Here is a 25,407-nt window from a genome sequence, read left to right as displayed (position 1 = left end):
GGGTAACGTTCTCATTCAGTTCCGCAAAAGAGATTATGTTATCGTCGAGTTCGAGTAGAAAGCATGCTACCCTCTCTCTACCTATTTGGGCATCTTCAAGGACAGTCGGCGGCGATTATGATGATGGTTAGTCAGGTTATATTATCGCCTTGATCATGACTATAAAAGCTACACTTTAGGCTGTTTGCCCGAAATGTCTATAGATAACATTCAGGAGCAGATTGTGGCTCTTCACAGAGCTACTCTCTCTGTCTGTAGTTTTGCCAATATGGGCTTATAGTTCTCCTCCAGGATTGCCGAATCTATTGTTGTGCCTCGAGCATCTGGTGCAGGGACATCCCAAGTGCCTAGAAGGCGCGATCCTCCTGCAGCGACCTCCAAACAGCTGCCGCCCACGTATTTGGCGCTGGTAACCAAATCAATCATCCTGGCCGCAACTGTTTCCGGGGTGACCGAATTCTCCAAGGAATAGCCAAACTGTGCCATCTTCTCTGGGTGGTCAGTCCAGAGTGGCGTGCGAACAAATCTAACATTGTTACTCATGGCCAACAACAAGAAATAAGCTGGCTGTGTAGAGATGTGTAGACATACCCTGGCGCGATCAAGGCAAATTTGATCCTTTCAATCCTATCAAGCTCCGCCATTGATCTCACAAAGCCCACACAGGCATGTTTCGTAGCACAATAGAGAGGGCTTGAAAAGGCTCCTTGATAGCCAGCCAGGGATGCTACCACCAGTACTACGCCTGGTTTTCGTTTTCTCACCAGAGACTTAATCGCGATCCTGGAGAGTTTCATTGGATGGTTGACATTGATGTCGACCTGTTTGTATCCGTCGAGTTCGGTATCGTCCCAGAAATTCGACCAGGCCTGTAGAGATGTACCGTGATTCGTCATCCAGTCAGTCATTGATCTGATCTCGTGGGCGATAAAGGGGATGAACGAACAGGTTCGAAGACTCCTGCACCAGCAATCCACACGTCTGGGACATCGCCAAACTGTTTCTCCGACTCTTGGGCCAGGTTTTCCAAATCTGCCCTCTTGGTTACGTCGCAGTGGACGTAGATTACAGAGCCTTTGGCTTCTGAAACCCTCATGAAGTCCTCGGCATCACCAGTCAGTTTGAGATCCGCAATCACGATCTTTGCGCCTCCTTGCTCGGCTAATTTGGCAAATGCAAGATTGATACCAGAGCCTGCGCCTGTCACTACCGCGATCTTGCCGTTCAAGGGGAATTCTCCGACCGTCATTTTTCTTTCCGTAAAATGGCCTGAGCTTTGGAGATTTGGAGACTTTTTTTGGAGTGAAGGCGTAGGCTCAATTTGAACCCCCTGGCTTTCTCGGTGTATTTATGATTAAATTACCAAAGGTTACTGGACTTGGGAATGCCGCTAAAACGGCTCTCCATAGCCTTTCTATATGCGCCACCAATCATGGGGAACTCTCGGAAAATAACATCCATATCTTGACAGCTCGGCTGGCCATTGCGTTTCTCGGATGAATAAACCCCCCTCCCACCCCCTTTTGTGGGGCTTGCCGTGAGCTTCGGGTAGTAGCGTAGAAAGGGCTGGAAGCACACTCACAGGGGGAGATTTGATATATTTATCTCTAAAGCCTAACAGCTCATGTCAGTAGACGGTAGACGTCTGTCGATCCAAAACCACGCGAATCAGGTGAGAACCTTACTCGAGATTGATCTTACAGCCTTCAACCATTAACAACGACATATGCTAGTCAATATTTGTTCAGCCTTTCATATCTCCTGTCGACTACGGCGATCAAGTCCCCTGGATCCTACCTCCGACTCATATGGAGCCTTCTCTAGTCGTTCCTAGAGGTCCCGTGGCCACGGATCTACTCTTCTACCAAGCGCCAAAGGACGGTTCAGCACCATATGACTATGTTGACAAGCCACTTGACGGCGATGTTCCAAAGAATTTTGGGGAGGAAACCCAGACGGTTGAAGTCCAGGACATCAGAGGCGTGGAGACACATTTCGACCTTGAAAAGGATGGATTTCAAGCAACATCTGGAATCGTTTCTCGAGACACCGACTTCACCAACGATGAGGAAATCAAAACCACATATTACCGAGAAGTGGAACAGTTAATCCTGCAACAAATTCCGGGCTCCTTCAAAGTGACGATATTCGACCACACTATCAGAAGATCTTCCCCCGGCGCTGCTAGAGGCCCGGTCACCACGGTCCACGTCGACCAGACAGCTAGATCCGGCCCATGGCGAGTCCAGCTTCACGATCCTCAGCAAGCGGAAGAGCTACTGAAGGGCCGAGTGAGGATTATCAATGTCTGGCGGCCCCTCAACGGGCCCGTCTGTGGATTCCCTCTCGCGATTGCGTCCATGAACACGGTCTCTCTCGAAGATCTCGTCCCTGTGGAACACAGATATCACGATAGAATCGGCGAGACAGCTGCTGTCAAGTACAATGCGATTCAACAGTATTACTATTGGAGTGGAATGACAAACGACGAGCGTCTTTTCATTAAGTGCTATGACAGCAACGACGGTGAAGGCCCGCAGGGCGTTCCGCACGCAGCTTTCGTTGATTCGAGAACTCCTCTTTGGGCGCGGTATCGGGAGAGTATTGAGGTTAGAACGCTTGTTTACGGATGATGAAGGACTGAATCGAGATTCATGGCATGATTGATGTGCGACCCTAGACAGACATAGACAGATAAACGGCGTAAATGAACGGTAATGAAACTAAGCGATCAACTGCACTTGGGTTCAACAACGGTGAAATTCTGCTGGACATGTAGCGCACTCTGTCCTTCCCAAACGGGCGCAAACGCTCGTAATCCATTTAGACCAGGTTGGCTTTCTCTAAAGCTGACCGAACCACTCGTTAAAGCGATATGACGGAATGTTTATGCGAGTCTTGGACTTGCTCGGAATCCGGCTGGCAAAGAGTAACCTATCCGACTAGTGTAGAGCTGCCCGAATACTACTGACCGTTATTGTCAAAGCGATGCGACGGAAATGTTTATGCGAGCTTTAGATTGGTCGGATTCCGGCTGGCAAAGAGTAACCCATCTGACTAGTGCAACAAGCTTCCAGCGGGGTCGGCTATTATAAAGCGAACACTTCGTCTCTTCCCGGAGCTTGTGCCCGAACTGTATTTTAGTGGCGGCGACAATATACGTCTAGTTCGCGCTATACCTAGAACCTCCGCGTTATCTGTCTGGCAGGAAAAGATTGCGTCTCTACACACTCTCCAGTCAAGTCTAGTCCAACCTAGCGCAATCACTACGAAACAAGAGATCTTTGCTACAATGACAATGACACCAACAAGTATTGTCGCCTACGTGGCACAAGTACCAGATTGCGTCAAGATCACCACTTTGTTGGAAGAGCTTGGGTAAGCTATGTCTACAATCCACCCGATCCGTTTGGCCAACTTGGTTTAATTACTCACCATATTCTCAAACAGCTTAGAATACGAGATGCGCCTGATTGATGTCACAAAGGCTGAACAGAAGGAACCTTGGTACCTCGAAATCAACCCGAACGGCAGAGTCCCTGCCCTAACAGATGTCTTGCCCGATGGAAAGGAAATAAAGCTTTTTGAATCTGGAAGCATCATGCAATATCTTGCTGATCGGTATGATGATGACCACAAGTTAGTGCTCGCCCCTTCTCCACGGTTCAGACAGTGGCATGAAGTGAGGACTGAGTTGATTGACGATCATGCAGAGTTTCTTATCCCCGAGGATCCGCGGAACACTACCTCACCAGTAGTTGGCTATTCTTCCAGACCTCTGGCGTTGGGCCCATGCAAGGACAAGCCATGCACTTCACCCGCTTCGCACCTCAGAAGCTCGAGTATCCGCTGTACCGCTACCGAACAGAGACCTGCCGACTCTTTAGAGTTCTCGATACCGCCCTCAGCAACAGCGACTCTGGGTATCTCGTTGGTGACCGTTGCACGATTGCAGATCTCGCGTTATGGCCGTGGATAGTTTCCGATTTCTGGGCTGGCGTCAGCATCGACCCATACCCGCACCTCAAAAAATGGGAACAGCTCATGATCTCGCGACCTGGAGTGGACGCGGGTCGACACAAGCCGGGCCCTCATTTTATGAAGGAACTAGCTGCTGACCAAGGTCTGCAGAAGACCATTGAAAAGGTAGCCGGCGAATGGATTCGAGGAATGCAGGATGCGAACGCAAAGGCCAATAATACTACCACCGAGACAAGCGGTAATGTTGGGCATTGAGACTTTTTTTCTTTTTTTCATGGCAAAGTTTCGATCTTGGTTATGTCTGGGTCGTTTGCCTTTCTCGGAGTAACTAGAGCCGCAGGCCCCGTTCCAGAGGGGGCAAAAGGCATTGCGGCCCTCAGGCTTGGGTTGGGTCATATCTGCAAATAGTGGCGGCGATAGTCGGGTCCAATTGGAGCTCGCTTCAGGAGGTCGAACCAAAACTTTCAAAGTTGCGCGGCTATGAGAAGCCAACAAGGTTCATCAGGGGACCTCTCTTTCGAGTCTAGTTTGGCGATTGAGAGTCCGTCACAATTATTTTTCACCATCAGACTTGGGAGAGAGAGGAAAGAAGTTTAAGTTTACGTGATGACAAGGAGAAAGCGATTCGGACCTCCCTCCGCCCCATTCTCGCGCGCCGGGAACCGGGGGAGGGGGATCCTCGACGCTCGGACAATGCACATTGGCGATCGGGGCCGGGGTTAACAAACCCGACCCCCCACCCCCCTCTCCCTCTTCAAAAGAGGCCGTCACCTCCGGAGGTGAAGGACGGGCGGGGCGTGCTCAACCTCATGTTTTGCCGATCTGCAAGAATGGAAATCCCGAGAGTGAAAATGAGGATTTTTCACCAACGTTGCATAACATGCCCGTTTGGAGCGACTGTGGTTGAATTTGGTGAGGTGTCGTTGCGGATCTCGATATCCGACCTAACCTCCCTCCCACCGGAGCGCGCCGGGAGACTGCCAAGGCGACACGACCCCATGCCGCAAGTTGGGAATCCCGGGCCCGCCCCATTGGTTCAACAACGGTCTCGCCTTACAGCAGTGATAAGCATCGTTTTTGCCTATAGGGGAGAAGATGGTTTTAGCCACGCGTTAACCGCTTCCCCGTCTCTTTTTTTGCTCGGGATGACTTAACCGAGGGTTGTTGGAGGGTTTGTTGGGGGGCGCGAGAAGGGAGAGAGAGGGAGACGACCAAGTTCGGAGGAAATTGGGGAAAAAAAGGCTTCTAGTAGAGCCAGGCCCCCATTTCCCCTCCGCTCACTCTAGCTAATACTGGAACTCGTGTGTAATAACACGAAATCTCTCCGCACAGGGCGTCCACATACCCAGTCACACGTGTCAACAAGTAAAAGAGAGGAGGGTCCTCTTCTCTCGCGGGAGGACCTTCCCTCCCTCCCACACGCACCCTCTCTCCTCTCCTTCAGAACCTCAGTAACCCAACGGAAAGAAGAAGAAGAAAGGGTCATGGCGACGCCACCGACCAACGGCTCCGCGGCCAAATCCTTCGACATCATCATCGTGGGCGGCGGCTTTGGCGGGTGCTATCTGCTTCACCGGCTGCGGAAGCTGGGCTTCTCGATCCGGCTGATCGAGGCCGGGTCCTCGCTCGGAGGCGTGTGGCACTGGAACCGGTACCCGGGGGCGCGGGTGGACTCGGAGATCCCCTACTACCAGTACACGCTACGCGAGGTGTGGCGGGACTTCACCTGGTCGCAGCGCTTTCCATCCCACGACGAGCTCAAGAGCTACTTCGCCCACGTTGACCGCGCCCTCGACCTCTCCCGCGACGTCCAGTACTCCACCGCCGTCACGGGCGCCCAGTGGGACCCCAAGGCCGGTCGATGGACCGTCCAGACCAACAATGGCTACGAGGTCACCTGCCGGTTCCTCCTCCCCGCCACGGGCTCTTCGTATAAGCGCCACGAGCCCGACTTTCTCGGCATGCGCACCGCCTTCAGGGGAGTCGTCGCGCACGCCGCCGCCTGGCCAGAGGGCGGGATCGACTACACCAGCAAGAAGGTGGCGATTATCGGGGCCGGGGCGACGGGCCTACAGGTGGTGCAGGAGATGTCCAAGACGGCCGGGCAGACGATGGTGTACATCCGGCAGCCCAACATCGCCCTCCCCATGGGCCAGCGCGAGCTGACGCCGCTGGAGCAGCGGGCGCAGAAGGCCGTGTACGGCGGGCTGTTCAAATTGGCCAAGGCGGCGGGGTCTGGGATCGCGGGTGACGTGCAGTCCAAGACGTTCGGCGAGATGACAACTGAGGAGCGGGAGGAGATGTGCGAGGAGTTGTGGGGCCGGGGCGGGTTCGGGTTCCAGTCAGCCAACGTGGCCGACTTCCTCGTCAACGACGAGGCCAACCGGGCGCTCTACGACTTCTGGGCGCGCAAGACACGGGCGCGCATCTCCGACCCGGCCAAGCGGGACATCGTTGCCCCGCTCGAGCGGCCGTACCCCTTCGCCACCAAGCGCAGCAGCCTCGAGCAGGACTACTACGAGTGCATCGACAGGGTCAACGTCGAGGTCGTCAGCCTCAAGAAGACCCCCATCCGCGAGTTCTTCGGCAAAGGGATTGCGACCGAGGACGGCACCGAGAGGGAGCACGACATCGTCGTGCTCGCGACGGGCTACGATAACATGACAGGCAGTCTGACAAGCATGGACCTCAGGGGAACCGACGGGATCGACCTTAAGGAGAGGTGACAGGACGGCGTCCGGACCTACTTGGGCATTATGATTGAGAAGTACCCCAAGCTCTTTATGGTCTACGGGCCTCAGGTTGAGTCGATGAACCCCTTTTCTCTTTTTTCTTTTTTCTTTTTTTTTTTTCTTTTTCGCCAGAGAGAAATGTTCAAAGGTGAGCCCTGTGCTGACGCAGTTTCCGATGACAACAAAAACAGCCCCTACCGCCTTTAGCAACGCCCCTATGTTTATCGAGTCTCAGGCCGACCTCATCATCGAATTCCTAGCTCGGCTCCGTAATGACGGTGTCTCCATCGTTGAGCCAACAGCTGAGGCACAGGAGGGCTGGGCGAAGGTTATCCAGGACATCAGCGATATGACCCTGTTCCGCCAGGTCAAGGACTCGTGGTACGTTGGCGGCAATATCCCTGGCAAGAAGCGAGAGCAACTTAACTACCTTGGCGGCATGGACCGCTACGCTGAAGTTGTCTCCAACGCTTTCAAGAACTACTCCAATTTTAGGGTTAGCAGGGGTAGCGGCAAGGGTGCTGCTAGAATGGAGATGCTAAGGCACCACCCTCTTCTAATTACTAATTATTCTTCAACTTTTACTACACTGCGGTAAACCTTTTTGCTAAAAAGAAACTCTTTTCACTGGAAGCGCCATTTTTTACTAGAAACCTTAGCTCTCTGCTAAGAAATCCTGCCAAAAGAAGCATTGTTATGATGCCTACCTGTGACGGGTTGCGCCTATTATGCAAAGCTGAGAGTAGGTCTAATTAAGCTTTATTACGCTAATAGGGCTAACACAAGCTTTCTTTGCGTGGCTTGACCCTTGGCGGCAGTCCAATTGGCCTAGTGGTCAAGCCACCACCACCAAAATGTCCAGAGGTGACTCGATTGCACAAATATCGCGAATCTAGATGCCTTTGAATCGTTCGCGCCAATTTTCCTGGATCAATCCACCCGATTTCCCGGATCCCGATCCCGAAACTAACGAGGCATGCAATTGGCTCAATCCGAGTCACACGCTGCCAACGTTAAATTGACTTCCATCTTCCTGTAAGTTCCGGCCTGCCGCATTCGACGGCCTGGTCGCCGTACAGTCAGCTCTGCAGCCAGTTCTCCGGCTGGTTCTAGGTCCTGTCCAAGAGTAGAGCTCTCAAGGGGTGCAACTTTCTTCCGCCCTTTAGTCTTCTTCGCGGGAAGTCTGCCTTGCCGGACCTCGTATTCGTCGGTGAGGCGTTGCAAATGCTTCAGGTCAGCCAGCTTCTTCCAATTCGTTGTACTCATGACCCTCTCCTTTCCATTTGACAAAATATTAGACCGTATCTAGCCACGCGGCTGCGGCCAATTTTGACCTCCCGCTTCCCGACTAGCTGCTCAACTTCGTAGACCGCGTCGGGGTTCTCAGGGTCGCGGTCGGAATCGTCGGGACCCACGCCGATCGGGCCGGGCGGAGGTTGAACGCGACCCCACTGTCTTTTAACCGCCAATAGAATTCAACTTAGACCCCACCGGGTCCCGCGCGTCAGCCATCCGTTTTTACAGGTCAAATAGCGGGGATGGATCTCTGTGTACTCCTCCGCCCACATATAATTATTGATATTTCTCGACCTGCTTGCTACCAACCAACGCAGAAAACCATTCATCAATCATCATGAATCACGCACAAGCATCTGTCAGACGTCCACCCCAACCCCCTCTCAACTTTGCTGCACTGGCAGACCCCACGTCGGTCCTCCAGACCAGCAACGAGCTATGTGAGAATTTACAGCAGGTCGTGGGCAAGCTGGTATCCACAGTCACCCCCGCAAATGCGACATTCAACAATGTTCTCCGCCACCTTCTGCAGCACGAGAATGAGATGCAGCTTACTTCCAACCTCATCACCATGATCGCTCTCGTCGCACCTGATACGGCACTCAGAAACGCTGCGGCCGAGGCTTCGGACAAGATTTCGCATTGCATGATAGATTGCAAAGCGAGCAATACGGACTTGTTCCGTCTCCTAGACGCCGTGTACCAGAGGCAGAAAGATGACCACACGCTCGACTCCGAGAGCCGCAAGGCCCTCGTGGAGGAGAGACGGAGTTATGTCCGCAAAGGCATGGACCTGGCAGGAGAAGGTGCTGGTGCTGATGCTGGTGCTGGTGCCGGCGGTGGAGCCGGTTCTGGTTGCACGCCGGTCGGGGATATTGCTCGCAGGCTGCGAAGTATTGAGTCAGAATTTATCAAGAACTTGGATGAAAAGCCGCACTGCATCTGGCTTACTCGCGCTGAACTCGCCGGCATTCCTGAAGATGCGCTTTCTGGACTTGAAACTGGGACTGGAGAGTTGGACGGCAAATTAAGGCTGGATTTGAATGGCATGCAAGCTCGATGGATGCTGACTGTGGCGAGCTCGCCAGCGACGAGACAAAAAATCTATTTGGAATCAAGACGGGTGGTAAGTCAGGATGGTTCAACTGTTTCTCTGACCAGTGCCTCCGGAGGCCCCTGCGGGAGACCCTCGGGGGGTTCCTCGCTTCGCTCGATTTTGCAGCCCGTTCTAATACTATCATACCATCATAGGCAAGAGAAAACGTCTCACTGTTCCATGAAGCTATCCGCCTGCGTCACCAATCCGCACAGCTCTTAGGCTACCCAAGCCATACAGCATTCAAGGTGGAGGTCACGATGGCCAAAACACCTGCAGTTGTGATGGATCTTCTAGACGGTGTTCGCGATCTAGTCATCCGACAGTTGCGGGGGGATCTTGAAAAACTCCTGCAACTCAAAAAACGCGATCCTGCTGCCCAGAGTCGACCAAATGGCGACGTTATACTCTGGTCTGACGTTCCCTATTACAGTCGTATTTACGAGGAACAGAACTACTCGGTGGACCAGGCCCAAATCGCCGAATACTTCCCCCTTTATGAGACGGTCTCTAAGATGCTGACCTTGTTCGGCAATCTTTTTGGCTTCGTGTTCATAGAGCTAACAAAGCGTGAGACCAACTCAAGCACTGATCTGGTGGAGCAAGGTCTTATCTGGCACCCAGACGTAATGCTTTACAGTGTCTGGGACGACGAACAAGAGGGAGGGGAGTTGGCGGGATATCTATATCTCGACCTGCATCCACGACCCGGAAAGTGCGGTGGCGCCCAGTGTCGCCCTCTGCAGCTAGGATTCGAGCGTCCACGCGGACAACGGCATTACCCATCAACCGTGTTGCTGACCAACTTTACCAAGCCAACTTCAGGGAATCCGTCCTTGCTACAACATTCCGACGTGGTTTTGCTATTCCACGAACTGGGACACGGCGTACATGACCTCTCGGGCCGATGCAAATACTCGCGCTTCCACGGCGCAGAAACGGTCATGGACTTTTCCGAGGCTCCATCCCAGATGCTGGAGAATTGGTGTTGGGATGCTACCGCCCTCAAACATTTGTCGGGACACTACCAAACAGGGGAGACGTTGCCGGACGACGTGATTGCCTCGCTGTTGCGCACTAGGGTCGTTCTTCCTGCTGTGAAGCTCATGCCGCAGCTAAGGATGACGCTCTTTGACACAGTGGTGCATTCTACAGCCCCATCAGCAGAACAAATTGACGTGGGCGAGATCTATGCCGAGTGCGATAACCTCGGCGGAATCACGAGTGTTGGCGATGAGTAAGTAACCCGTGTCCGTTGTAGGTCGCGGCAAAGCTAACGAATGAGCTATAGATACGGCTACGCAACCTACAGGCACCTCTTCGCTGGTAGCGACGCAGGGATGTACAGCTATCTCTGGTCCAAAGTTCTCGCCATGGACATGTTTGATACTGTCTTCAAAAAGGATCCTCTGGATGACAAAGCCGGAAGGCGCTATAGGCATATGGTGCTTGAGAAAGGGGGTAGCCAAGATGAGATGGAGACGCTTGTCCAGTTTCTTGGTCGGAGGCCGACATCTGAAGCATTCTATAAATCACTGGGTCTGGATTGAGTTCAATACATTTCCGTATTTTTCCTGCGGCCCGGATGGTCAAGACGGTTGACCAAAATAGTCTGTAATTACAGCGCAGTTCTAACTCATGAAGCAGACAGTCAGTTTATGTGGTGGGAATATGACGTGAGAGAATGACGTGAGTCAGAGGATGAGGGGATGGCAAGAGTCGATACTTACATGCTGCATAGATTAATGATAGCTTTGAAGCGCTATGCAACGGGTTGGGAAGAGCAAGAATGCGGTCAATGATTAATGGCGCTTTTCGAGGAACAAATGGAATGCTTCTGGCCAAGTACCCCAGGAAATGGTACTTTGATATCGACCTTAAGCGCGAGATGGATGATAAGATCGATAAGTACTAATCACCTAACCCAACTTGAAGACCAAGTTCGGACTAGACAGGACCCAAACCTACATTGAATCTTGTTGCAGTCCGTAAAGGAGAACATCTGGGATCACCACAAACGACATTGGTTATAGTTATACCTGGGAGTTAACCTCACGCCCTGTCGGAGCAACGGCCGCTCCCAGACGAGTTGATCTCGTCCAAGCACACGCATCACTGCAACGGGGTAATGTTGGAGCCAGACTAGAAAGAGACACAGCTTGATGATGGACGTCTAAAGCCAACTGAGGTAGACCTAGGCTATCTTCGTTATGCGTCGTACAATGTTTAGTTGCATAACGTGCCCAAGTAAGTAACGCCCAACCAATGACATTTATCTTGGCAGAGGGAACGTAGCGCTTATTGGGGGTAAAGTGGGCACGTCCCCGTGCTCCCTGCAGAATCTAGTGTGTCTAAACGTGGCAGCGTAGGCAATGAATCATTGCTTTTCTTCCCAATCTACTGGTCCATTTAACCCGCAGAACCAGGGTTTCCCCGCATTAATGGCGACCCTTGTCACATATTTGACTTTCATCCCCTTCGGTCACCTTCCTCTAGTTACTCACTTCTATCTTCCACCACACATACACAAACGCACATTGTGGCACTTGCCTGTACGGTCCAAGATGGCAAGCACAACAACCGCAAGTTCCGCAACAACCGCCCTCCCTCAGGCTCGGGGTTCGAGCTCGAAGCCGCGGAGACGTGCCTCTGTTGCCTGCACCGTTTGCAGATCAAGACGCACCAAGGTAAGTGAGCCAGACATTGCCTCTGATCCATGCAGTTCGCTTCACCTTCAGTTTCTCACTCATAGGGACAGTGCATCGTTCCATCACCTAACATGCAGTGTGATTATTGTCGACGAAACGGGCTGCAATGCATAATATACTCGGATGAACAGAAGAAAAAGCAAGTCTTGCTTGGGTTGCCCCCCCCCCCCCCCCCCTTTCCACCTCTCCTCTTCTCTTTGTTCCTCAAGCTAATTCTCAGAGCTTCAGACCGATATCGAGGAGCTACGTGACCTCCTTGGAGGACCGTATACGAATGCTGAATGCGTCATTGGCAAGGCACCTGTCGACAGCCAACACTCCGCTTCACGCCTTAGATCCCGATGATAGCACACTCGTCGGTGGAGATGAGACTCATTCACAGCTATTGAATGTTGGATCACCCTGGATATCGGCCTTCGAAGTGTCCAAATGCCGAGACCAAATAGACGATGGTGGATCTGGTGCTCAGGTTCCTGATCGAGGACCGGGTGTTCAAATGCGGGAAGCCGAATCGACCAACGGCAAAAACACGCCTGAACAGCATGACACAAAGTCACCATTTTCTGGCTCAGCATCATCTGCCATTTCCAGCCGGTCCAGCTCGAGAGCGAGGGCGAGTGCCATGGAACAATCGGCATCTCCAGAGATGGTGCTTCCCAGTGATCAATCTGCAGCACGTCCACGCTACTTTGGCCCGGACGCATCCATGTCTCTTTTCGGCGAGACGTCATTTTGTTCCACCGCTGTCGAATGCGTTGACCAAGCTAGGTGTGCCAACCGTGTCCTCAGGGACCTGGCTGGTACGACACACAACTACTTGATGGATCTTTACTGGAATTCCTTCAACACCAGCACTATTCTCGTCAACCAAGAACTCTTCTACCGAGACAAGGCCACCGGAAACTCACAATATTACTCTGGCTTCTTACATTTGTCAATGTTGGCCATGGGCTTCCGCTTTGCCGACCCAAGCAGATCCGATATCCAAAAGATCAGCCTCGACACGAGATTGAGCATCATGGAACAAACATCCAGGCATATGGTGGAATATGAACTGGAGAACCCGGGCGGCCTTCCAAGTGTTCAAGCTCTATTGATCCTTGGAGATCTAGAGTACGGGGTTGGAAGGACCGGCTCGTCATGGTCATACGCTGGTAAGTCCTCTGAGAACCGATATCTGTCTTTATCTGGCATAATATAAATCTGACTAGTATTGTTTGTTCAGGAATGGCATTTCGTCTTGCATTTCGTCTTGGCCTCCACTCTAGTTGCACGCTCTCGAAAATGGGGAAGGAGGACCAGCGAGTTCGGATAATAACCATGTGGGCGTGTGTCGCTTACGACAGGTGAGTCAAGACAGATTATCTATCTGCCTTGCCACAATACCTGCCCAAATGTCGTCTAACATGGCGACGCAGGTTCTATTCCATGTGGCACGGACGACCAACAAACATCAAAAGCAATGACTTGAGTATCCCGCGGATGGCAACTCTGCACATGGGCGACGAGTCGCCTCCAACGGCAGGGTCCGATAATATGCTCAGCGCCCTCTGCTATAGTGCCTTGGTAGACTTGACGGAGTACAGCGACAAGATCATCGAGCATGCCAATGGCAGCCAGTCGGTCGAATCTTATTTTGCAGCGGCCGCTCTGGACCAGCAGCTCCACGGCTGGTATCGTCGACTACCTCCACAAATCAGGTGGTCGCCAAATATTTTCCAAACCGCTCCTCCGGGCTACTTTCTTCTGCAGTAAGTTTGCCGTCGCGGTGGAGTCCTATCTGCCTGCATGTGTACTGTTATTCACGCTCTCAACAGTCAGCACTTTCACTATCTTGTGATCTTGCTCTACCGGCCCCTGGCTTCCGCCCCTTCAGGTGCTCCAACGACCGAGAAGCTTGGTTTAGATACGGTCGGCTCCCCTAGCTTCCTCCGACACTTACTACGCTCTGCCGCCGGTTCGTGTTTGGACAATGCGATCCGGATAGCACAGATTCTCCGATATCACAGGCAGTGTTGTGACGCAAGGCTGTCCAGTGTTATGGCATTAGACCACGCCAGGGTAGCAGCTACAACGCTGCTCTCCGCCATTGAACCGGACTCGAAGGCATCACACCGCAATGTGCTGGTTGAGTATCTGAACACCATCTTAGAGGCACTTCGAGAAGTCTCCGCCATGTTTGAACCCGCCGCAAGAATGTTGGATGAGCTGGAACTCATTCTGAACGGTCGCATCTGGAACCTGGATGCAAGAGCATCTCCAATCTCTCGCAACAATTGGTCCACCGCGACTCGGACCGGAACGGCGTCGGCACGGCGCAACAGCCATGTCTCGACAGAACTCTCCACATCCAAATCCGGCTTTGCGACACTTGAGAACCGTCAGTCACCTTCCACTAAAAGCGACCCCATTGGCCATCTCGAGCCGTCCGGTTCCTCAGATGGCTCTTCGACGACGAGCCAGTACTGCGACCCCCTATTGGGACAGCCAATGTTCACGGCGTCTTTCATGAGCAACCAGGAGAACCCGTCCGGAGATATTCCCAGCAAAGACCCGGGGGCGTGGGATACCATGGCCTCACCGGGAACAGGTTTTGACGCGATTGACATGATCATTTTCGACCCGGCATCTGGTTGTTCGAGGGCTCATGGCGAGACGGTGGCTACAAGTGTATCAGAAGAAGCCACTCTCTTGTGGGCGCTAGATGCTCCCCCTGAAAGTTCAGTTTTCTGCCAAATCGTGCCCAGCTGAAGCTGATTCAATTATCGTCTCGATCGGAGGAAGCAGCTCCTTCTAGACTATGTTGCTCCTGTTCCGAAGCATGGCGCTGCTAGACTCATGTAGAAGCTGAGGAGGAGGGGATTGAGCTCGTCGGTCTCGGTTCAGAGGGGGGGAGAGGTAGAGTGAGAGAGAGAGAGAGAGCATATAGGACTGGAAGAATTGGGCAACGAACGTCTCGAGTGCTTACCTGATGTTGTTACCCAGGTCGAAACGATGAACCTTTTTAGTTCGTCATAACCTGGCTCCATTTAGCTCACTGTTCTAGATTCGCCTAGGAAGAATGGGGGGGAGAAGCCAAGGCAATGAACAAATGAGCTCACAGGTGCATATGTTCGGTGATGGTTCTCTGGACTGTTCAGATATCTCGGAATGCGGTCTCTTCCGTGAAAGTATTATGACGCCGTATCATTAGGTGTGACTGGCCCGGATGTGATGGTGGGTGGTGTGCTGGCTATTGAATCCCGAGGCAACCCAATCGGCACAATCCCCTTCCGCGAACGAGGAAAGTTGGGAAGCGCTTATTCAGTGTAATTATCTAGCCCGGCCACGACATGTTGACAAGGCCCCTCAAGGACTGCAAATATGTGGACTTTCTCATTATATAAATTCAGCGATTGTGAGTTGCGCCTCCAAACTCGCGTATATCTTCATCTACGGCTTTTCCCAAGGCAGGATAATGCTGCCAATACCTTGGCCCTACTGTCCAATGGCTCAAATTGCGAATGTGCTCCTCGAACACAGGATTGATCCTGTAACGCTTCGTTGCTGATCCCGGAGACTCTTCTACCAGAATCACGAGTTCATCATCATACGGCCAATCTACGTCAAACGCGAGCGAGAAAGCATCGGTGTATTCATCGAAGGTGATGTCTTGGTGGCGAACAAGGTAATCGCGCACCCTCGGCCTGCGGGCCATGGCAAAATAATGTCAGCCCGCCGTAAGCATTTTCAATTTGCAGGAGGGGAGGAGGGAGATTGGAGGGAATTGGTTCTTACCACTGCACACGGTCTATCCACGCCGGATGTGGAATCTCCATCTGGGCCGGACATGGTCTTAGCCATGTGGGCATTTGCTCAAAGGCCTCTCTTGTCTGGAAAACGAGCCACTGTGCATTTTGGTCAGTCACACCTCGCGTCAGGGACGGCGGCCAGGGGGGGTCGCTACATTGAGCACGTTCGAGATGATGTACAGGCATGCAACTTTCTTGGGGAGGGTGTCAATTTCACTGTATGTCGCCAGCACATCAGCCGCCACCTTGGAGATGGAAGACTGTATGGCGCCGTGCCAAGCAGACGAACTTGCGCTTGATATGGGAGAGGCCGAGTCCACGAGAAACGACTGAACTAATCGGCGCTTCTCTTCAAAAAAAGGCTGCATGATATGGTCGGCAGGGCAGGTTGGTGGTACATGCCAGGGGGCGTCGGGACGCTCAGATAAGGGGAGAGGCGCGATATAAGGAAGCACTGTGTGGTCGTGTGTCGGAGGGAAAACCGACGGAGAGGTTACTGGCCACGAGACGCACGAGGACCAGTACTCCAAAATGGAAGGGTCGAGGGTGACTCCATGAGAGAAAGGGGGCGAAGGTGCGGCCGTAGCGGCGGCGGCGGCGGCGGCGGCAGTGGCGGCGGTGCTGGTCATTGTGATCTGGCGTGCCTGAGCCAATTGATGCCTCAAACGCTCGTTCTCCCTTCGCAGCTGAGCATGTTCGTCGACGTGGCGTGGCGAGGGAAGGCCGGGCGAAGTGGCGGTAGTAGGCTTCCCTTTCCGGGCATCCAACTGCTGGGATAATTGGGCAACTTGGATTCTCAGAGCGTCGAGTTGCGTTTTGGTACGGTCACGCATGGCTTGTTGTGCTCGGCGATCTCTGGCTCTTTTACGGGCCAACTTGGCAGTCATCTTCGGGCTGGAACCGGATATGCCTGCCGCCCTAGAGTCATCATTGACCATGTTGGCCAGATCCATATTGCGTGTGGATATCATCGGTAGTTGGGGGTGCCTGGTGGATGCTCTGTGCTGATGAGGTTGGATGTCGACCCCCATGGGGAAGTCCGGGGCTGATGATTTCCATTTCCCCTCCTTTGAGCCTTTCCGAGCCTTTCCCGTTCCTGGTTAGGCTACCTCCTTGGCTTGCCGCCACCAATTGGTTAGCGTTTCCCAAGACAATTTCCAAGTCGTATCCACCAGGCCAATCGCCATACTTCCCGACAGGGTCGCCTTGGCATAGACAATGACTCGCCCGGACCTGAGGCAAAGACGGGGAGGGGGGAAGGGGGTGCTTATTGGGTCGATGATTTACTATTCCATGAATGTTCTGTGGCCGAGACAGGTGGGCCAGCTGTACGAGACCAACCTCATGTCGATTGGTTGGACCTCCATGACCATAGGAGGCGGAACCTTGCTCGAACAGATAGTTGGCGGCATCATGTGCAAGCCCCTAGGAAAGCAAAAATGGCAGCTAATCATCGGCTGTGCAGCCATGACCGCATTTATTGGCGCCCTGGCTGCGGGGAACGAGTCTACACGAGCGCTTGGAGTCTCCCTCACTCTTCTTGGTTCGTTCGCCGTCGGATACATCGAGCTGGTCGTTCTCACGACGGCGCCCATGTGTCTCGCTCCCGAAGACATTGGTCTCGCCACAGGCGTTGGAGGAACATGCCGAGCCGGTTCTGGTGCCATCGCGACCGCCATCTATGTGACGATCCTCAACAACAAGCTCGCGGTCAATATTCCCAAGATTGTGGAGCCTGCCGTAGTGAACGCCGGCCTGCCCGAGTCGTCGGTGCCAGCCCTGATCTCCGGACTTGCCGCGGGCAATGTCACCGGCGTCGCCGGCATGACGTCTGTCATCGAGGAGGCTGCCCGCTCTGCATACCGGTCAGCCTATGCTGAAAGTTTCAAGATCGTCTATCTCGCATCCATCGCCTTCGGACTTCTCTCGCTCGCCGCCTCCGTCCTGACCCCGAACTTGGAAAGCAAGTTCGACGACGGAGTGGCCAGGAGGTTGCACGGCAAAGACATTGAATTGGTAGAGGAAAAGCGCGCCAGAAACGTGCCCGATCTCAAGCCCGTCGAAGGCAGTGCGGCTTTGGAGGAGGTTGAGCATGTCTAGAAAGACAAATCGGGACTGTCTCGGCGCCCATGGACAGGGACACATGGTTTTGGTGGAGGGATGTGCGAGGGTCATGTTTCGTTTCTCGGTCTCTACTTTAATTATGTCTAAAGTCATTGACTGTACACACGGGCAAGATTCCCCTTGAATCAATGTCTCAACTTTTAGTAATAAGTAATTATTGTGGAAGTATCGTTGGTGTGTTCGTTTTCCGGGGTCTCGAGACAGAGATTTCTTATTGGCCTTATGGTGGTTTAAGCAACTGGTTTCGAAGCCAGATGGTTAGGAGTAAGCACTGAGATGACCCCCAGAAAAGGGGCAAAGGTTGGCCCGTGTGTAAACCCCGGATAGGGCTTTACTTTTTCTCAATAATGGAAGCGCCATGGACAGCTCCACAAACAAACTTGTTGGAAGCGAGAGCGCGCTAGATACTTTGTGGATTCGTGAACATTTAGCCTGGTCTGGGTTGGTGTCGTTTGTGGGGCTGTGAAACCAGTCCGGAGCCATCAGTATGGGGTTGACAAGCAATGAATCATTGCCCTCTGTGGGTCTCCATCGGCGACGCTGCCTTGACGTGCAGAGAGACACGACGACACCACCGCGTAGGGTCCGCATTTGGTTCCCGTTCGAACACCATTTTCTAGGTTCCTTGTCCTGGTCCTCCGTGACCCATGGCGTTGGGCTAGAATATATATTGTTTCAAGTACTGTACATACATTAACTGCCACTCAATTACCATGTCCTCTCTAAGCTCCCACAGCTCCCTCTGAGTCACTGCACATTTTATATCATTACCCGAGTTAATTCTATCCACAAGTGTCATCCAATTACTTCCAAGAAAGTTGGCCAACCCGAAATGCACTCTGATACCTTGAACAAGCGTCCCGTCCGCATCGCAGGCGAGTCGGGCGGGTTTACGTATCGGGTCCGCGCCATCGCCCAGCTGGCACAGGAGCCAGCGTGAAATCTTTTGGCCTCTGGCCCAGTAAAGCGCTCGAAAGTAAACAAGACGACTTTATCCTCCTCGTCCGCGAGGAACAAGTACGTCAACGTCTCGGGTTCTTCTCGCGCAACGAAGTCCGCCAGGTTTTGCCAGTGTGGGATCCCCTCGGAGCGCGTGCTGGGTGGGTAGGTGACTTGACCGATCATGACGACCGGGTCGGTTGGCTGAGTCGGTTCTGAATGTGAGCGGTACGGATACCCCGCGACGGCTCTGAGAGCTCTTGGTGTCGGTGGAGACACGAGTGTGTCTTTGTTGAAAGACGACTCCTGGATGAACCGTTTCACGGGGTCGAGTTGGCCGAATCTGTCTTGTGTAGCTGGTGTGCGGAAACTGTGTGAAATGCTCTCATTCTCAACGCTGCTTCCCACGTATAACAAGTGCCCCTCTCCATATACGAGCGGGCAGCTAAAAGGGGTGTGTCTTCAACCTCTGGACTGTCCAAATTTGGGGCCATTCCTGACCATTCCCATCACCCTTCCGCTTGAGGACGAAAAAGCCTAACAGGTCGTTTTCTTCGGCACGCAGTGATTTTGCCAATGAAATGAGCCGAGATTCTCAAACAGCTGGTCCATTTATCAGTGTCGGCCGCAGGGCCTATATGCACATTTGGCACGACTCACCTCATCTCGTCGGCCGGGTCGGCTCGTCCGGTGTCGAAAATCTACGGCGTCCATGTTTTTCCTTCTGTGGGTCTCTCTATAATCAGATCATGGAGACTTCTTGAGTTGCAATTTAGTGATTATAACTATATGTTATGGGAGCGAGATCGTGTTGGGCTTTAAGTATTGCTTATGCAATACTACCGTCAGGTGCTTTCCATTGTATGCATCGGAACACCAAAGCCGAGGTCGGTTAGGTTTTCGCGAGGTCGAAGAAACATTACAGTAATTAGAAGATTATGGTCGGGAAAAATGTGTATGGTTCTAACGTCCATAAGCTTTGTGGCATATTCCATCCGTTCGATATCTTCTTCCTCCGCTCCTTGACCTTCAAACCTCCGAGTCTTCCTCCTCCAGGTCGTCAGCATATCCAACCACCGTCAATGAGCTCGACAGTGCCGCTGATGTACTTTGTCGAATCTGATAGAAGCCATGCAATCAGTTGTGCAACTTCCGCCGCCTCTCCCTTGCGCTTGATGGCGAACGGCGTAGGGATATTGGGTCCCAACATCTCTACAGACTTGAGTTGTAAAGGTGTCTCGATACGGCCACTAGGTTGTGTTTGTAAATCCGTCAGAGTCGGCATGATCATGGAGAGGGGGGGAAATAAAGAAGACGAAGAAGACGAAGGAGGAGGAAGAGGAAAAGACTCACGGCGCTACACAGTTGACTCTGATGTGCCTGTCGCCCACCTCCTTCGCAGCAGAGCGAGACAATCCCACCACACCATGCTTGGCCGCACTGTAGGCAGAGTTCTTTGCAAAGCCCACGCTGCCCGCGACACTGGTGACGTTCACGATACTACCCCCGTGGCGAACATTGCGGATTTCGGCCCTCATGCAGTGCATGACGCCCGTCAGGTTGATGCCCAGCACAAGGGCCCAGTCGTCATCCTCAATCTCCTCGACGCGATTCTTGTTGATTCCCGTTCCAATGACGCCCGCGACGTTGGCAGCACCGTCCAGCGGGCCAAAGTGTTGCACCGTCTGGTCAATCCACGCATTCACCTGGCTTGCGTCGGCCACGTTCACGACAAAGCCAAGCGCCTCGCCGCCTGTGGCCTTGATTTCCGCCACCGCGTCGTCCAGTGGTTTCTGCTGCACGTCCGCAATGGACAGCCGGGCACCTGCCTGAGCAAGCAGCTTCACCGTCGCAAGCCCGATGCCTGAAGCACCTCCTGTGACGGCGATTACCTTGCCGCGAAAGTTGTAGTCTAGCGACATGGTGATTGGCGATTGGTGAGTGGTGATACAACGAACACGTTGGGGCCGGATCTGGATGGAGAGCAAGACGCGCATGCAAAAAGCCTGTCTTCTTTGGGAAGAACCATGCAACCCCTCACGCGCAAGCCCAACCATCCGATGGGATCCCGAGACCTGATTCTGTGGGTGCCATTCTGATACCCGGAATGCGGGTCTCGTGGGTTTCCAAGCTTCCAAGGCAATGATTCGTTGCGTCGTGCAGCATCCCGGTTCTAGTCTAGCGGGTAATTATGGGTGTCTGACAAGGGGTTGTGTCTGGGTTCAAGGTTCAAAAGGCAATGAATCATTGCCTTGATCAGATCGGGATCGGGGCTTGGGCCCGATGTGAACTTGGCTGACCTATCAACTCCATTGTACCCACGAACTAGACTGTCCAGGCACATTTCCGTCTCCGCACGCTGGTCGGACGAGTGGCTATCGTTCTCCCCGTTGCCTCGGAAATTCGTTTGTCGTTGGAAAAGAAGGAAGCAAAAATGACGCGGGTTGCCCGACTTCAGCCAAGCAAAATCTATTAGTTATTACTTGTAACTAGGCATTCGCGACAGAAATCGAAAGAACCGAAGAGTAGCCATTCCGTTGATCCTCCCTCCAATCCCAGAACCCAATCGCAGCTTTCAAGACACGCCCACAGACATGAGTAGCACCAGCCGAGTACGGATGATACCCTCCCCGGTGCAAGACAAAGTCATCGCCATCACAGGGGCATCATCGGGCATCGCATATGCCACGGCACACTACCTGGCGGAGAGAGGTGCAAAGCTCTCCCTTGCCGATATCAACGCGGAGCCGTTGCGGAAGATTGCCGAGGAGATCAAAGCCGCCCACGATGTCGAAGTCATCTACTTCAAGGTCGACGTCCAGAATGTCGACGACGTGACTGCATGGATTGACGGCACCGTCAAGACCTTTGGCCGGCTGGACGGCGCTGCCAATCTCGCCGGAGTCATCGGAAAGACGATCGGCGTCAACGGGGTGGAGGACTGTGACGAAGATGACTGGAACTTCAACATCTCGGTCAACTTGACCGGCGTAATGCACTGCATGCGAGCCCAAATGAAGGCCATCTCGGACGGAGGCAGCATCGTCAACGCTTCCAGCATCGCCGGCCAGATCGGACGGCCGTTTGCCGCCTCGTACGCGGTGAACAAGCACGGCGTCGTGGGATTGACCAAGTCGGCGGCAAAGGAGATTGGAAAACGCGGAGTGAGAGTCAATAGCGTCGCTCCCGGACCGATAGCGACGCCCATGAACTTGGCTGCTCAAAAGATCTCGGACAAGAATTTGGGCAAGGAGTCGGAGGCTTCGCGGATCGCACTCGGCCGGCATGGCAAGCCGGAAGAGGTGGCTGCGCTCGTGGCCTTCTTGTTGAGCGATGAGGCCGGATTTATCACAGGAGCGACGTATAGCGTTGACGGTGGTTGGTTCTGCTAGAGAGTGATAATGCTCGAACCATGGCGGACAAATTCCAGTAAATTATCAGGTTTGCTGGCACAGAGCACGGAATTGTCCAACCCCTGTCAGTAAGTCTGTATATCTGCTTCTCTGTGCATGTGTCTCCTCGATCCATTGCGTATGTAATTATTGCCCAGATGTGTCAATCTCCATAGATCAGCAATGGTAATTACTCATTGCGTTTTCCCCGAGCCACTCAGGATGGAGAAATAGGCGGGACTACGTATTTCAAGCCCCGGGTCCCCAGTCCCGACCGCGTTTCTCCTCCTTCCATCCTCTCTCCTGGAAAGATACACCACCTAGAAATTCACCACCCTACATCAAAAGCACCCACATCATGACCGGAAAACATGCTCTCGTGCTCGGCGCGTCTGGGATCACCGGATGGGCCATCGTCAGGGAGCTTCTTACCGACCACGCGGATGCCCAGAGGTTCACCACAGTCACTGCCTTGACAAATCGTCCTCTCCCCGCAAACGTTGCTCGATGGCCGAAGAGTGACAAGCTCAACGTCGTAGGTGGCATCGATCTCTTGAAAGGGAGCCAGGAACAATTCCAAGAGGCGTTCAAGGCCGGCATTCCTCAGGTCGACACGGTAACGCACGTTTTCTTCAATTGTACGTGGAGTATTTCGACGTGTTGGGCCCCGGGTGGGGGGGAGGGGGGGGGGGGGGCGGTTGAGTTCGGAGAAAGGAATCATGACTGACGTCGGTTTGAACAGCGTACAAATTTTCCACCGACATGGCCCAACAGTCGCGCGAAAACGCGACCATGCTTGAAAGATGTGTCACGGCGATCGAGACTTTGAGTCCGGGGTTCGAGTTCATTGTGCTTCCGACTGGCGGCAAGGTCAGGCATATTATCCCCTCTCCACCTCGTCAAGACAGCGACAAATTCCCAGAAAAAGGAAAGAAGGAAAGAAGAAGAAGACGAAACGCCACTGACGTTTTTGGTTTATTCAGACCTACGGATTCCATCTCCTAGACAATTTTCCCTTTAAAGACCAGCTGCCCCTCAAGGAGACGCTGCCTCGGATTCCGGAGCCTCACGCGTCTGAACTCTTCTACTACTGGCAGGTCGATCGACTCAAGATGCTTTCCGAAGGCAAGAAATGGACGTACTGCGAAGTACGGCCGGACATGGTGGTGGGATTCGTACCCAACAACAACGCCCACTGTCTAGCGCAGATCCTCACCATCTACCTCTCGCTCTACGCCCACGTTAACGGCGCGGGAAGCAGTGTCCCGTTCCCCGGAAACGACAAGTCCTGGACGATCCTGTCCAACGACTCATCGCAGGACATCGTGGCCCGGTTCAGCATCCACGCCGCGCTGCGCCCCGGGACGGCCGGCGGAGGCAGGGCGTTCAACGTAGCAGACCGGGACAGCCCGTCTTCGTGGTCGACCAAATGGCCCGTCATCTGCTCCTTTTTCGGGCTGGAGGGCACAGGACCCGCGACAGACGCGCCCCAGCCGGGTTCGTACATCCAGCAGCACCGAGACGCCTGGATCCGACTCGCTCGTGACCATCAGCTGCGCCTGGAGTCTCTGGACAACGAGATGGCCAATCCGGGATTCCAGAAATACATCATGTCGCTGTTCACCTTCGATCGCACCATGTCGCTCGAGGCTATGCGTGAAGTCGGATTCACTGAAGAAGCCGACGAGCAGAGTTCCTGGTTCTGTGCCTTTGAGAGATTTCGCGAGGCAAAGATCATTCCGTGAGATATTCGCTGGGCGGATTCATTCCTTTTCTTTCTCTCTCTCTCTTTCGGCATGTAATTACAGTACGCTCAACGAAAAAGAAAAAAAAAAGGGGGGGGTGCGGGGGAGGGGGGGGATTCACTGAAAGTATTGCGATGTCACCAATGAGTTTTTATATCACCGATTAATTCCAGTGCATATATGCCTCTGTCTGGTGTCGTCATGCGCCTCCCCCCTCCGTGTCCCTTTCTCACACCAGCTTAGCCGCAGTGATAGTCTCGTCAATATCCGGCAACTCATTTTTCAGCTTAACACCCGTGATGTCCACAATGGTTTTCGCAATGTCCAGCGTCTTGACTAATTCCGCGCGCGTGCCTCCCAGATTGATGAACCCGCGCATGTGCCAGCCGAGTTGCTTCGGCACGTCCATGGTCACCAATGACGCCAGAGACAGTCGCGATGTGTCGAGATCAGTGAGCACAGATCGCTCGGACTGGTACATGCCGTAGCAATAGTTCACGACCAACTTGCCTATCAATCGGGGGAAGGTGGGCGGGTGTCAGGGTTAGTTTATAACTCGTTGGCTGACACAATTCGTTATGTACGGAAAAAAAGAAGAAAAAGGAGACATACGAAGATCAGGCCAATAATCATCCATGGTCTTGAGGAATCGATCCATGTCGGACGCACCAAAGACGCGTCTCATGTATTCCTCCCCACGACCTGTCATGTCGTATGGGTTCTCGATGTCCTTCCTTACCACTACTCGATCCACGGACTCTTGGTCCGGGATGGCTTCGGCGAGCGGATAAAAGGCATTGAGCAGTCGAGGGTCTCCGTAGATGAAAGCACCGTTGATGAGCGATTCTGCCCAAGGGCTCGGGTGTCAGTCGTTGTCTTCAACTGCCATCCGGACGGTGTGACTGGGAGGGAGGTGATCAGGGCTTCGAAAGTGTCTTCTTACCTTTCATCCTCCGCAAAATTGTTCTCCGCGCTTCCGCGTCGTCTGGGTGTCGAGCGATCGCTGCCCGGTAGACGTGAGGAACCATGGGGCCCTCGTTGCAGCCTGCGAACGCGCACGCCTATGCCGGGTGAAGAAAAGGTCTCGTCAGCATGACATGGTAACAGAGAGATTTGATCGTCTATCCTTTTCCAGACGGACGTCGAGTTTGCATTGCTTACCGCGACGGAATACCATATCGAGTCGACATGTTCGTTGCCAGGTCTTGATGCCACCTCGTTGATGAATTCGATTGCTTTTGCCTCCATGTTAAACACAAGCTCTGATCAGCGTTTCTCTGTGCTGTCGTGAAGAAAACAGGTGATTACTCGGGTGCCGAGAGACAGAATGCCGAGAGATAGAAAACGGCGGTACCCTCGATACCCTTTTCCAACAGTCCTTGATTTACCAGAGTACGACCCCTCTCACGAGGTTCCGTCATAGAGCCACTCACTGCATACAATCGGCGCTGAATCATTGCATCATTGCGTGAGAGTCTACTACGGTGGGTCTCGACGACTCATTGCATTGTCCCGTTGAGGTGGAGTGGAGAGTTGCAGGTGGGCCACTAATTACTGCAGAAACTTGTGTGGATCCTCGCCGCCGCATTCCACCCCCCTGCTG

General features: G+C 53.3%; 12 protein-coding genes across 12 annotated transcripts; 8 read left to right on the top strand and 4 right to left on the bottom strand.

The window, feature by feature from the left end:
• Positions 1–178: 178 nt before the first annotated feature.
• On the bottom strand, positions 179–1,249 carry QBC33DRAFT_595376 (NAD(P)-binding Rossmann-fold containing protein-14; the record flags this gene model as incomplete). The annotated part of the gene is made up of 3 exons (XM_060431823.1): positions 179–526; positions 592–869; positions 947–1,249. The coding sequence occupies 3 exons, from the start codon at positions 1,247–1,249 to the stop codon at positions 232–234; spliced, it is 876 nt and encodes a 291-aa protein (XP_060280745.1). The 3' UTR covers positions 179–231.
• A 375-nt stretch (positions 1,250–1,624) lies between these two features.
• Positions 1,625–2,633, top strand: QBC33DRAFT_572585 (uncharacterized protein; the record flags this gene model as incomplete). Its single annotated transcript, XM_060430658.1, has 2 exons — positions 1,625–1,672; positions 1,734–2,633. 2 exons carry the CDS (start codon positions 1,625–1,627, stop codon positions 2,631–2,633), a joined length of 948 nt encoding a protein of 315 aa, XP_060280744.1.
• A 665-nt stretch (positions 2,634–3,298) lies between these two features.
• QBC33DRAFT_457533 (glutathione S-transferase) lies at positions 3,299–4,236 on the top strand (the record flags this gene model as incomplete). Its single annotated transcript, XM_060424860.1, has 3 exons — positions 3,299–3,378; positions 3,451–3,639; positions 3,714–4,236. The coding sequence occupies 3 exons, from the start codon at positions 3,299–3,301 to the stop codon at positions 4,234–4,236; spliced, it is 792 nt and encodes a 263-aa protein (XP_060280743.1).
• Positions 4,237–5,465: 1,229 nt separating this feature from the next.
• On the top strand, positions 5,466–7,426 carry QBC33DRAFT_517803 (Baeyer-Villiger monooxygenase 4; the record flags this gene model as incomplete). Its single annotated transcript, XM_060426208.1, has 4 exons — positions 5,466–6,703; positions 6,848–6,861; positions 6,905–7,209; positions 7,373–7,426. The coding sequence occupies 4 exons, from the start codon at positions 5,466–5,468 to the stop codon at positions 7,424–7,426; spliced, it is 1,611 nt and encodes a 536-aa protein (XP_060280742.1).
• An 856-nt stretch (positions 7,427–8,282) lies between these two features.
• On the top strand, positions 8,283–10,783 carry QBC33DRAFT_201328 (uncharacterized protein). The gene is made up of 3 exons (XM_060422588.1): positions 8,283–9,135; positions 9,261–10,342; positions 10,397–10,783. The coding sequence occupies exons 1-3, from the start codon at positions 8,347–8,349 to the stop codon at positions 10,653–10,655; spliced, it is 2,130 nt and encodes a 709-aa protein (XP_060280741.1). The 5' UTR covers positions 8,283–8,346; the 3' UTR covers positions 10,656–10,783.
• Positions 10,784–11,669: 886 nt separating this feature from the next.
• QBC33DRAFT_457482 (fungal-specific transcription factor domain-containing protein) lies at positions 11,670–14,036 on the top strand (the record flags this gene model as incomplete). The annotated part of the gene is made up of 6 exons (XM_060424857.1): positions 11,670–11,792; positions 11,864–11,956; positions 12,034–12,967; positions 13,039–13,159; positions 13,232–13,564; positions 13,631–14,036. Coding segments are annotated over 6 exons (2,010 nt in total), but the record flags the coding sequence as incomplete, so codon positions are not given.
• Positions 14,037–15,230: 1,194 nt separating this feature from the next.
• On the bottom strand, positions 15,231–16,598 carry QBC33DRAFT_572582 (uncharacterized protein; the record flags this gene model as incomplete). Its single annotated transcript, XM_060430657.1, has 4 exons — positions 16,118–16,598; positions 15,760–15,820; positions 15,591–15,700; positions 15,231–15,499 (listed from the first exon to the last, which is right to left on the bottom strand). Coding segments are annotated over exons 1-4 (897 nt in total), but the record flags the coding sequence as incomplete, so codon positions are not given.
• Positions 16,599–16,822: 224 nt separating this feature from the next.
• On the top strand, positions 16,823–17,704 carry QBC33DRAFT_595359 (siderophore iron transporter; the record flags this gene model as incomplete). Its single annotated transcript, XM_060431822.1, has 1 exon — positions 16,823–17,704. One exon carries the CDS (start codon positions 16,823–16,825, stop codon positions 17,702–17,704), a length of 882 nt encoding a protein of 293 aa, XP_060280738.1.
• Positions 17,705–19,727: 2,023 nt separating this feature from the next.
• Positions 19,728–20,589, bottom strand: QBC33DRAFT_457563 (uncharacterized protein; the record flags this gene model as incomplete). Its single annotated transcript, XM_060424862.1, has 2 exons — positions 19,728–19,917; positions 20,021–20,589. 2 exons carry the CDS (start codon positions 20,587–20,589, stop codon positions 19,728–19,730), a joined length of 759 nt encoding a protein of 252 aa, XP_060280737.1.
• Positions 20,590–21,285: 696 nt separating this feature from the next.
• Positions 21,286–22,059, top strand: QBC33DRAFT_457315 (uncharacterized protein; the record flags this gene model as incomplete). The annotated part of the gene is made up of 1 exon (XM_060424852.1): positions 21,286–22,059. The coding sequence occupies one exon, from the start codon at positions 21,286–21,288 to the stop codon at positions 22,057–22,059; it is 774 nt and encodes a 257-aa protein (XP_060280736.1).
• Positions 22,060–22,417: 358 nt separating this feature from the next.
• QBC33DRAFT_613172 (uncharacterized protein) lies at positions 22,418–23,838 on the top strand (the record flags this gene model as incomplete). The annotated part of the gene is made up of 3 exons (XM_060432523.1): positions 22,418–22,697; positions 22,802–22,929; positions 23,043–23,838. 3 exons carry the CDS (start codon positions 22,418–22,420, stop codon positions 23,802–23,804), a joined length of 1,170 nt encoding a protein of 389 aa, XP_060280735.1. The 3' UTR covers positions 23,805–23,838.
• QBC33DRAFT_547449 (uncharacterized protein) lies at positions 23,818–25,317 on the bottom strand. Its single transcript, XM_060428736.1, has 4 exons — positions 24,966–25,317; positions 24,748–24,865; positions 24,417–24,650; positions 23,818–24,314 (listed from the first exon to the last, which is right to left on the bottom strand). The coding sequence occupies exons 1-4, from the start codon at positions 25,050–25,052 to the stop codon at positions 24,034–24,036; spliced, it is 720 nt and encodes a 239-aa protein (XP_060280734.1). The 5' UTR covers positions 25,053–25,317; the 3' UTR covers positions 23,818–24,033.
• Positions 25,318–25,407: the final 90 nt, after the last annotated feature.

Source organism: Phialemonium atrogriseum (assembly GCF_030411735.1).
Source record: "Phialemonium atrogriseum strain 8032-3 unplaced genomic scaffold QBC33scaffold_24, whole genome shotgun sequence".
NCBI classification, from domain to species: Eukaryota; Fungi; Ascomycota; class Sordariomycetes; order Cephalothecales; family Cephalothecaceae; genus Phialemonium; species Phialemonium atrogriseum.
Note: the sequence above shows the minus strand (reverse complement) of the source record. Positions and strands in the feature narration are given on the sequence as shown.

Excerpts from the sequence above, each read along its gene's own strand:
- QBC33DRAFT_201328 (XM_060422588.1), top strand. The coding sequence starts at position 8,347 with ATGAATCACGCACAAGCATCTGTCAGACGTCCACCCCAACCCCCTCTC. Across the intron at positions 9,136-9,260 it reads ATTTGGAATCAAGACGGGTG|GCAAGAGAAAACGTCTCACT; the intron begins GTAAGTCAGGAT and ends ATACCATCATAG. Across the intron at positions 10,343-10,396 it reads ATCACGAGTGTTGGCGATGA|ATACGGCTACGCAACCTACA; the intron begins GTAAGTAACCCG and ends AATGAGCTATAG.
- QBC33DRAFT_547449 (XM_060428736.1), bottom strand. The coding sequence starts at position 25,052 with ATGGAGGCAAAAGCAATCGAATTCATCAACGAGGTGGCATCAAGACCT. Across the intron at positions 24,651-24,747 it reads AATTTTGCGGAGGATGAAAG|AATCGCTCATCAACGGTGCT; the intron begins GTAAGAAGACAC and ends GCCCTTGGGCAG. Across the intron at positions 24,315-24,416 it reads TGATTATTGGCCTGATCTTC|GCAAGTTGGTCGTGAACTAT; the intron begins GTATGTCTCCTT and ends CCCGATTGATAG.